Source organism: Trachypithecus francoisi, unplaced genomic scaffold, assembly GCF_009764315.1.
Source record: "Trachypithecus francoisi isolate TF-2019V2 unplaced genomic scaffold, Tfra_2.0 Lachesis_group2, whole genome shotgun sequence".
Classification (NCBI taxonomy): domain Eukaryota; kingdom Metazoa; phylum Chordata; class Mammalia; order Primates; family Cercopithecidae; genus Trachypithecus; species Trachypithecus francoisi.
The window spans coordinates 69,115,071-69,126,698 of NW_022681465.1; the positions used below are offsets into that span (position 1 = coordinate 69,115,071).

The 11,628-nt window shown below is 43.7% G+C and overlaps 1 protein-coding gene across 4 annotated transcripts in view; it reads right to left on the bottom strand.

Moving 5' to 3' along the window:
* The window catches only part of AGXT2 (alanine--glyoxylate aminotransferase 2), a 45,642-nt gene that overhangs the window by 16,670 nt on the left and 17,344 nt on the right, over positions 1-11,628 (bottom strand). For all 4 annotated transcript variants that reach the window (XR_004429793.1, XM_033179340.1, XM_033179342.1 and 1 more), the window contains 2 exons: positions 7,308-7,408; positions 6,661-6,753 (listed from right to left, as the gene is read on the bottom strand). Coding sequence is in view for 3 of the 4 variants with exons in the window: in XM_033179340.1 (XP_033035231.1) it covers positions 6,661-6,753; positions 7,308-7,408 (194 nt within the window). In the remaining variant the exon portion in view is untranslated. The remainder of the gene's footprint in view (positions 1-6,660; positions 6,754-7,307; positions 7,409-11,628) is intronic.

Consider the following 11,628-nt stretch of genomic DNA (forward strand, 5'->3'; position numbering starts at 1 on the left):
CCTGTAATCCCAGCACTTTGGGAGGCCGAGGTGGGTGGATCATGAGGTCAGGAGTTCAAGACCAGCTTGGCCAAGATGGTGAAACCCCGTCTCTTCTAAAAACACAAAATATTAACCGGGTACGGTGGCAGGTGCCTGTAATCCCAGCTACTCAGGAGGCTGAGGCAGGAGAATCGCTTGAACTCAGAGGGTGGAGGCTGCAGCGAGCCGAGATTGTGCCACTGCACTCCAGCCTGGGCAACAGAGTGAGACTCTGTCTCAAAAAAAAAAAAAAAAGAAAGAAAGAAAGAAAGAAATGCTGTTTTCTTCTCTGATCTCTTTCTTTTCCTCCTCCTCATTATGGCCATCATCAGCCATTGTCATCAGCATCCTGTAGTATCATGGACAAAGCGCTTAATCTGTGCCTGATATTAGACATCAAGAGTGGTTTCCTAGCTTTGTGCAATTCTGGGTATGTTTCTTAAGTCCTTGGAACCTCTGCTAACTCATCCATCAAGTAGAAATAAAACAGTAAGTCACAGGCTCAATGAGGGTCGTACAAATAATATGAAAGGGATCATTATGATTAACAATTTTTGATGAGCATTTCCTCTGTGTAAGAAAGCAGGGTAGAAAAGTAGAGAAGCTGAGTCTGCCCCAGGATAGATGAAGAGGGAGTTACTGTCAGTCAAGTGGAGCTGGGGCACTTGCTCCAGCCCAGTTAAACTGGTCATCTTCTTCCAGGGATGCCTTCCCCTTCCTGGGAACTGTATCGTGAGGAGAACCCAGCCGAGGCAGTTAACTCAGGGTTGAACTCCTCTAATCTAGAAATTGTGGTTCGGACTAAAAATTGACCTTAGTTTTTTTGTGCATGCTGTTCGATCTTTCTAGAAGACCCTCTTCCTAGAAGACCCTCTTCCTGCTGCTTCATCTCACTGACTTCTTCTGTGCTTCAAAAACTTTGCTGGCCAGGCGCAGTGGCTCAGGCCTGTAATCCCAGCACTTTGGGAGGCTGAGGCAGGGGGATCACAATGTCAGGAGATTGAGACCATCTTGGCTAACACAGTGAAACCCCGTCTCTACCAAAAAAAATTTGAAAAATTAGCCGGGCGTGGTGGCGGGTGCCTGTAGTCCCAGCAACTCGGGAGGCTGAGGCAGGAGAATGGCATGAACTGGGGAGGCGGAGCTTGCAGTGAGCCGAGATCACGCCACCGCACTCCAGCCTGGGCGACAGAGCAAGATTCCATCTTGAAAAAAAAAAAAAAAACCCAAAACCCCCAAAAGAAACAAACAAACTAAAAAACAAACTTCGCCATCACTTGGTTTCTGAAGGTTCTCCTGAGCCTTAGTTAGGCTCCCTCTCAAGGTACTCTGGGCACGCTGCCATCAGCGACTTTCATAGAGGACTGTTATCACCAGTGGGCATGTCCCATGGCAGGGACTGTGTCTTACTCCATTCTCTATCCGCAACACCTAGCACAGTGCCTGATACAAAGTAGACACTTCATAAGCACTTATGGGATGAATGACAGGGTGGCAGAAGTGCCTGATTAAATAAAGTCACACAAACATCTCCACACACATTTCTGCCAGAGCCTTTCTGGTGAAGTCTCCTTGATTTCTCTCTGGCTCTCAGTCTCCTTGTCTGTCTCTCTGTCTCTCTCCACACATACACACAATGCAAAACAGGGGTTAGGGATATGGGTACTTGACGCTCATTCTAAAATGCACTTAAAAGAGTGAGCTTCCAGGCTGGGCGCGTTGGTTCACGCCTGTGAACCAACTCCTGACCTCAGGTGATCCACCCACCTTGGCCTCCCAAAGTGCCTGTAATCTCAGCACTTTGGGAGGCCGAGGTGGGTGGATCACCTGAGGTCAGGAGTTCGAGACCTCCCTGGCCAACATGATGAAACCTCGTTTCTACTAAAAATACAAAAATTATCTGGGCATGGTGGCGGGTGCCTGTAGTCCCAGCTACTCGGAAGGTTGAGGCAGGAGAATCGCTTGAACCTGGGAGGTAGAGGTTGCAGTGAACTGAGATCACGCCACTGCCCTCCAGCCTGGGTGACAGAGTGAGACTCCATCTCAAAAAAAAAAAAAAAAAAAAGTCCGAGCGTGGTGGCTCAAGCCTGTAATCCCAGCACTTTGGGAGGCCGAGATGGGCGGATCACGAGGTCAGGAGATCGAGACCATCCTGGCTAACACGGTGAAACCCCGTCTCTACTAAAAAAAATACAAAAAACTAGCCGGGCGAGGTGGCGGGTGCCTGTAGTCCCAGCTACTCGGGAGGCTGAGGCAGGAGAATGGCGTAAACCCGGGAGGCGGAGCTTGCAGTGAGCTGAGATCCCGCCACTGCACTCCAGCCTGGGTGACAGAGCGAGACTCCGTCTCAAAAAAAAAAAAAAAAAAAAAAGAGTGAGTGTCCTTTTCAGATTCACTTCTCATTTTCCTACTTTCTCTAGGCTGCTGCAGCACGGGCAGATTCTGGGGGTTAGAATTAGATGACAGTGACCAATATAGGAGAAGAGCTTAACCTGGGAGTCAGACAGACCTGGGCTGGAATCCTGGGTGGCCTCCTTCCTACTAATTAGCCTCTGGGCAACTGATTGATTTTTCCAAATGGGATCATGTAGGAGGAGCTCATGGAAAATCCATCCATTTTGTCTTCCTGCCTGTCTTTTTCACTCTATCTAAATACCATACATAAATGGCATAAATGGTGGAAAATCAGATTGCTTGGACAATGTGTAACAGTGAAAAGGAAGCCTAGCATGACATACTCCATTTTGCTCCTAACCAGCTTGCTCTCATTCTCCCACTGTGATGATGTCTTTTAGGTTAACTGCTTTTGTTTATCTCTGCTTATAGGCTAAGCTAACTATGGGAGGAATTTAGTTTATAGTTTAACTAGGGCAAGGATGCTTTAAAAAGAATCCCTGAGGAGATAAGAAGGGTGTACATACAAGTAACAACGTTACATTAAAAATTTGTAACAGTATTGTAACCTGACCAAGGACGAAAGTTTACCCTTGCTGTGGCTCAAATGTCTGTGGTCACCAGTCACCTTTTGACCTCAACCCCCTCCCTCTTCCCCTTTCCCTTAACATAAAAGGAACCCACATTTGCTTAAGGTGGTTCTTTTTTTTTTTGAAATGGAGTCTCGCTCTGTTGCCCAGGCTGGAGTGCAGTGGCGCTATGTCGACTCACTGCAAGCTCCGCCTCCCGGGTTCCCGCCATTCTCCTGCCTCAGCCTCCCGAGTAGCTGGGACTACAGGCGCCCGCCACCTTGCCCGGCTAGTTTTTTGTATTTTTAGTAGAGACGGGGTTTCACCGTGTTAGCCAGGATGGTCTCAATCTCCTGACCTCGTGATCTGCCTGTCTCGGCCAAGGTGGTTCTTTAGGACATGAGTTTGCCGTCTTCTCGGTTTGCTTGCTCCCCAAAATAAAGTGTTCTTCCTTGCCCCAACACCTTATTGCTTGACTTATTGACTGTTTTGCAGCAAGTGGTACAAGCTTTGGACTCGGTTACAAATGCGTGGAATTATGTAGAACAATAAACCATGTTTAGTATCAGTTTCATAGACTCTTACAGTAGCACAGAGATGGATCATTCTAACGTCCATAAACTCAACTGTCTTTGGAGATGAGGAGCATACGTTAGGGAGAGGAGCAGGCTGGGTCATGACAGCAAGTGGGGTGGGGACTATGGGTGGGCATGCCCTGCAGTCAGTTTCAAATTCAGAATCAGTCTATGCCAATATGGGCCCAGAGGCTGCCAGTTTTCTACCTTTAATCCAGATTCCACATTTTAAAGAAAAGAAAGCCACTGATTATTAATTAAGATGACTTGTGTAAGACTGCTCCTCGACAGAACTGGCCCTCCACACTCAGGTTTTTCTATCCTGTGTTCCTTCCCTTTCTGCCATGATTTGCCCTTTCTACACCACGCTCTGTCATTTTGGAGGGGCAGCTTGATACAGTGGCTAGTCATGTGGTTTTGGGAGCCTGAATTTGAGTCTTGGACCTATTCCTACTAACGGCATAAGCTTGACAGGTTGTTTAACCACCTTGGACCTAAATTCACTTATATTTAAAATGGAATGATATGGTTTGGCTGTGTCCCCACCCAAATCTCATCATGCATTGTAGTTCCCATAATTCCCACGTGTTGTGGGAGGGACCTGGTGGGAGATAACTGAATCATGGGGGCGGTTTCCCCATACTGTTCTCATGGTAGTGAATAAGTCTCCCAAGATCTGATGTTTTTATAAGGGGAAACCCCTTTTGCTTGGCTCTCATTGTCTCTTGTCTGCTGCCATGTAAGATGTGCCTTTCGCATTCTGCCATGATGGTTAGGCCACCCCAACCACATGGAACTCTGTCCTTTAAACCTCTTTTTCTTTATAAATTATCCAGTCTCAGGTATTTCTTTATCAGCAGCATGAGAAAGGACTAATACATAGGAATAATAGCAATGGGGCATGTAGAACTATAGAACTGTTGATAGGTATGAACTGAGTTAACACATGCAAAGTGTTATGAACAGTGCCTGACACACAGTAGGTACTCAGAAAGTTCCAGCTATCCTTATTTTTACCTAGTCCTCGGAATAATCCTTCTTAAGGATACCTGTGTTAGACAGTTTTCAATTACATTGTTTGAAAGTCATAAAACCATAAGTAAGAAAATTCTGAAATTCATATTTCCTTTGAATTCAGCCTACCATCTCTTTAATTAGTCTGACTGTGACAGCTTCACTATGTGCTGATTTGGAGGCCAAAGTTTATCCTTTTTAATGATGTAGCTAATTTCAAACTGACTGGATATATTCTTCTTTTTAAAATAGCAGATTATCTTTCTCCAGCCAGGACTTCCATCGGTTTGTGGGCAGATTGGAGAAGGGAGGATGGGCACAGCAGGAGCAGGCTGGCCCAAGTTGCCTGTGGTACACCAGGGACATCCAATGCACCTGGGCATAACAGAGACCCAGCTGCCCAGGCAGAAATTGCAAAATTTCTGGGGTTTCACCATGTTGGCTGGGCTGGTTTCGAACTCCTGACCTCAAGTGATCCGCCTGCCTCAGCCTCCCAAAGTCCTGGGATGACAGGTATGAGCCACCGCGCCCAGCCTAGCTATAGGAAATGTTTAGTTGAGGAAGTCTGTTCCAACAATGATGGCTGGACTGAAATAGGTGTGAAACATACTTACAAGTTCTCCACTTGTCCTTGGCTGGTCTAACCACCTGTTAGTCCAATCAAGATAGTCACCCAGCAGTAAAGCAGGGCTTCTGTGGCCCTCGTGGTCATCCTCTGGTCTTTTAATCTCCATAACTATTCTAAGTAGAAAGAGGACTACTTTCTTTGATACACTCTAATATGAAGTGTAATTTAAGTAAATTAATCCCTTTTAAAAACACACAGCTAGAGCTCACATAGCCAATGAATTTTATTCCCATTAAAGTAATGCCCTTGGGGGTAGTGTGCTTATTCCACCAATGCTGCTTTAATTAAATCTATTTTACAATTTTCTGGGAACTATTTTCAAATGCAGTATCTGCAGTGGTGGTACTCTTCTAATTTAGAGGCTGGATTATTAATATTATTTTAAAAACATTATTTCCGCCGGGAGCGGTGGCTCACGCCTGTAATCCTAGCACTTTAGGAGGCCAAGGCGGGCAGATCACCTGAGGTCAGGAGTTTGAGACCAGCCTGACCAGCATGGAGAAACCCCAGTTTCCACTAAAAAACACAAAATCAGCTGGGTGTGGTGGTGGATGCCTGTAATCCCAGCTACTTGGGAGGCTGAAGCAGGAGAATCACTTGAACCCTGGGAAGCAGAGGATGCCACTGCACTCCAGCCTGGGCAACAAAAGAGAAACTCTCTCTCGTTGTTTTGAAAAACTCCATCTCAAAAACAAACAAACAAAAAAAAACCCCATTATTTCCAGGCAAGTTTTGTCAGAAAGGTATATGCTGCCAGGTTGGTAAATACGATTTTTGCAAAAATTAAGATTAAAAACTTGGCTATTGGGCCTGGCATGGTGGCTCATGCTGTAATTCCAGGATTTTTGGGAGGCCAAGGCAGGTGGATCACTTGAGGTCAGGAATTCAAGATCAGCCTGGCCAACATGGTGAAACCCCATCCATACTAAAAATACAAAAATTAGTCAGGCTTGGTGGCACATGCCTGTGGTCCCAGCTACTTGGGAGGCTGAGGCAGGAGAATTCCTTGAACCCCAGGAGGCGGAGGTTGCAGTGAGCCGAGATTGTACACTGTACTCCAGCCTGGACCACTGAGCGAGACTTTGTCTCAAAATAACCAAACAAATAAAAACAACAAAAAACTTAGCTGTGAGATTAAATTTCCTATGTGGTTTGTCAGCCCCTGAAACAATCCCTAGAAATGAATTTAAAAACTACGTTGAGTCACGGTCTAATAACATCATATATGACTGTCAGCAACTTATTTGATAGACATCAATTTGGATATTTAAGTTCTGTTGCACTTGTTAAACTGATCAGCGAATGTACTAACAAATCAACCAGCCCGCTAGCAAAAATTTCATTCATTTGTAGACAAACTTTGGAGACTTTGCCTGGAACACAGAGGAAGTTTAGTAGGTTTCTATCTGTGCATCTCCTGTTCCCACAGCACTCAATGGCACCCTTATATGCCACTTACTTCATCTGCAATGCACACACCTCCCCTTGCTCGCACCAGCTCAAAGGCTTCCTTTAGAAACCCCTTTGGGTACTGGACAACTCCATTCACACCCTGCAAAAGACCAGATCCAGAAGACCTATAATAATAGCATCAGCCTTTCAAAGTATACAAAAAAGTTAGGTCATCATTATCATCAATATCATGATAGTAACACTAGCAATTTTAACAACAGTCTATAGAACAGTTTTCATTATGGGTGAAAAGAGGAGTTATTACTCTACACCATGACTTCTGGAAAAAAGATGCAAACGTTGATTATTTTCTGAGATTAGAAAACAGTAGAATAGAGGAATTTGGTGAGACTAACGAAAGAGTTATTTGGACAATGCGGATGTTATTAAGCAGCTAAAAATGGCCAGGGTTTCCTCTTCTTAAGAATTTTAGGAGTTCAGTAGTTTCATCTGTCTGGTGGAAATGCAGGAGAGGGTTTTTAAAAGATCATTTGAAAGTCAGTGTCTTCTTTTTTTCAAGGAGACCAAGAGAACGAATTTACAAAGGGACACAGTAAGCACTTAATTCATTTGGAATTCTTTAGAATGTATGAGTTAAAACTTTCTGATAACTGAAGATTCAGCTCCATTAATGTCTTAGATTCATGTACCCACTTGAATAGGTTCTGCAAAAAATCCTGCAATTGACTTGGCCACAGATGTGCTCAGTGTATCTTTGAACTGCTCAATATACTGGTCTTTAGCTTGGCAGCAGTCTGCAAAAAACAAACAACAAAGTAAAACAAACACAGCATTTGAAAACGTTAGCCTGATATTTAGAAGCATGGGGAAAAACAGGAAAAAAAAGAAAGAAAAAAATGAAAAACCAGACAGGGTAGGTCAATCAGGGATTGGGAGTGAGGATATGCATTTCTGAAGGGGGAACGTTCTCTCTGAACAACTTGTACTTTGGTTCAAGAAGGGAGATTAGGATAGCCATAAAGGCATAAACAAACCACTTCAGTTCTTTCCATCTGGGGAAAAAATGTCCCGAAGTGTCATTGAGCTGGTATAGACAGCTGTTTCACCTAAGGATGCCCGTCCTCTAAAACGGGTGGATCTAATTCAAATGGAATTAGAGTGATTTAATTTATTTGAAAATAACTCTATTTCCTTTCATTGCCATTTAATCTGATGTACGGTTTTAAAGCTACAAAGTGTCTTTGTCTTTAGAGTTAGTAAATATGTTTGTAGAACAATTATAATTCAGTTTAAAGAGAAATGTTCGAGAGCCAGGTGGCTTCCATCCATCGCAGCCCTTGGCACTTGGTCCTGTGCTTGTTTTTAACAGGCCTTTCTCCCATTAATCAGGAGGTCTTTGTGGGCAGGGACTATGCCTTGTTCATTTCTAAAATCTCTGTGGCCAAACAAGCTGTTTGGTACACTGTAGGTGGTGCTCAGTAAATGTTTAATGCATTAAGAAGAAAATACTAACAAATAGTAGAAATTATGGCTGGAGTGAGACATTGAGCAATTTTGCTTGAAGGCCTTTCTTTTTTTTTTTTTTTAGCGGTCTTTCTAATGGGGAAAAGCAGTAAAGTGCCCTTGTTGAAGTGATCTCTCTTTAATTCATTACTTCTCCTTTTGGCTGCGTCTTACTGCTGTTAAACCCACCTGCTGAGTGTTAAATTTCAATAATCCCTTTTATATTACTAGAAGACATATTTGTTTTCAAAACTTGCTTTCTTATTCTTCATGATGTCCTATCCATTTCACATATTTCCAAGCTTATATTTGATTTTCTTTGAATGTATTAAACATATTCATGTCATAGTCTATCTAATAATTCTGTTATTTGAAATCCTTGCAGATCTTTTTCTTGATTGTAGAGTTTTGTGTATTGTATGTTTATTTTTGACAAGGGGCAGTTTATTTTCCTTGGAATTTCGTTTGTGAGAATTCTTTGAGACTCAGAATGAGGTAGATCCCTCCAGAGCCTATTTGAATTTGCAGCTTCCAAGCACGCAGGGCATTAGAGTCTAAGAGTCCTTTAAATTATAAGCTTGAGGAAATGAGCGTTCACAATGCAAAGCCTTGGAGAGCCAGCCTGCAGGTGAAATTTCCAGTGGTGGCTCCTCCCAGTCCCTCCACTTCCATTCAGCACCAGAATCCTGCAGGCCCTTTGGCCTGTGATGGGTAATGTGTTCTTGGTGGTGTATTTAATTCTAGTTGACCCATGGATGAAGAGGTGGCCCCTTGGGGGCTCCGGCTTTGTGGCAGGGGAGGGTTTCCTATAAGATCCCTTACTTTGGCTGGGGCCTGGACTTCGTCATCTCTTCCCTGCACTCCACAGAGCCATCAGCATGGAAGCTCAAGGTTACCAGGTTCAACAAATGCTCTCAGGGTCAAAGCTGCCTGCATTGCCCTAATGATCTCTTTGTGTTTCTGAGAATTTGTGCTTTCTTGTATCCATGCCTTGAAGGGAATACATTTCATTTTATCCAGAATTTTTCAGTTGTTTTCCACTGGAGAAAAGCCAGGCTATCATGTTACCAGTACCAGCTGTCTATCCAGCTCAGTTGTCTTAGTACTAACCATATCTACTTTCCCATCCTGCTTAAAGATACTAGAAACATTTCTGCCATGCTTCACCAGCTGCAAGCCTCATCACACAGACACACAGGCATGAAATCCTGTGATGGGAGAGGACGAGAGGAGAGTGGGAAGATTGCCCAGCAGGCTTGCCCAAGCTCCAAAAGCCTACATCTATGTGTCAAAATTGAAAGTGGGAATCACCAAGGAAGCAGGAAAGGTGAGAGAGAGAGAGAGAGAGAGAGAGAGAGAGAGAGAGAGAGAGAAATTCTTCTATTCTGGAATAACAGAGGTCCCAGATCAGCTGTATCCATACATGACTGAGCCTTCAGAATTTTTATCCACACCTGTTATTTGGTTCTAAACAGCACCATGCGGTCTCTGAACTTAAACTTATATCCATAGATGACAGAAGGAGTGCAGAGAAAGATGTGGATGGGATGGAAAGCCCCAACCCAAGTGACAGTGAAAGCAGCCTGGGTCACCACCTACCATCCCAGTGCTTGCCTAGAGGCATGGATGCAGTGCTGTCTCCACGGTGCTAGACAGAAGGAATAAAAACCTTCTGCAATCACTATCAAAACTGAATTTTATACCTCAGCTCTTCATTAAAAGTGAGAAAATACTAGCTGGCCCCAAACATATTTTTAGGTTACATGTGATATTCGGAAAAGTTTAATTGACAGAGGTACCAGATATCTTTGGTTAGCTGGAGGTTGGAGGTTGAGGGTGTGAGAAAGGAAGTAATGACAAGTATATCAAGCCCTCAAAGTATGTTTTTGGCATCACTTGTGTTGTTTTGATGAGAAGAATATAGTAGACAAATAAATCTATGCCTCTAGAGACAGAAATTTCCCGTTTTTATTGGGAAAGGAAAACAGCTTCAGATGACCCTAAAAGATGGGTCAGAACTATGTTCAAGAGACATAATTTGGAAATGTAACAAGCCCATTTATAACTGGAGAAATCAAAGAGTGGAGCTTAAATTTGGGCAGAACCATACCAAAAGGTTTTGCTTGAACCTATGCTAGACCTTTCACTTTTTCCCTCTCTGCCCACATGCTCAGCGATAAGAGAGTCATCGACTGTGATGAGCTTTTCACTTTATTTCACACTAGCTGCATTGGCTCATTGCTGTAACCCCAGGTTAGGCCACTTCTGCAGAGGCTTGGCAGGAGGAAAACCCCAAGGGAGTGAAGACAGGATGTTCTGTTGAATACCGCAACAGGATGGCGAAGGAAGAATTTATTCCAGCTGGTGGTACAGAAAGAGTTAAGCTGAGTGAGGAGCCAAGAAAGAACTACAATTTTTAAGAAAAACAAAAGTTGTCTTTCAAAAGAAGAAGAATGACATGATCAGTACCAGGTTTGGAACATTGTGGGGGCAGTAGGTAATGAGGATTGAATCTCATCATGGTTTACATCTGAAACTCAAGGCCTGGAATGAACCCCTGGGGAGAAAAAACCCTGGGAGGTAGATGGAGTAGAACAAAGAAATATACCACATAAACATCCAGATTAGACGCACAAAATGGCCTCCTGCCTCTGTTGGGAGAGATGACATATTTCTGAGATGCGAAAAATCTCTACCATGGTTGGTGCCTCGATTCCTCTTAAGGTATTCCTATCAATAGGTTAAGAGGAATTGAGAACAGGCAACATCTATAGTCAAAGAACTGTACATGTTTGGATGCTTTTGTAAACATATATGAATATTCCAGTTTTACAGCAAAGACCAAACCCTTCCCAGGTCCTAAAGGCAGTGGAGGAGGCTGGGGTCCTTCTTTTGTATTCCAATCCTGTTCAAAGATTACATAAATAGTCTTGTCTCTTGAAGATATGAGTTAAGAAAACAGCTGGCTGGACACGGTGGCTCACTCATGTAATCCCAGCACTTTGGGAGGCCAAGGCAGGCGGATCTCCTGAAGTCAGGAGTTCGAGACCAGCCTGGCCAATATGGTGAAACCCGGTCTCTACTAAAAATATAAAAATACAAAAATTAGCTGGGCATGGTGGCAGGCACCTGTAATCCCCGCTATTCGGGAAGCTGAGGCAGGAGAGTCGCTTGAATCCAGGAGATGGAGGTTGCAGTCAGCCAAGATCGCGCCACTGCACTCCAGCCTGGGGGACAAAGGTGAGACTTCGCCTCAAAAAATAAATAAATAAATAAAAAAGAAAACAACTGACTTCAGATATGCCAAAGACAATAGTTCAGAGCAGAAATGCACACCTGTCACTATCATTTAGCCTCTAGATGCCACTAGAGAGACCATGGACTTCTGGTATTGTCAAATTTGCTTAAGTAGTCCTATAGTAGGCCTTACAGTTGGCTTATCTCTCTTCTATATGGAAAGAGGAACATATAGCAGGAAAAGAAGGAATGGCCATCTCTTGAGTGCTTCTGT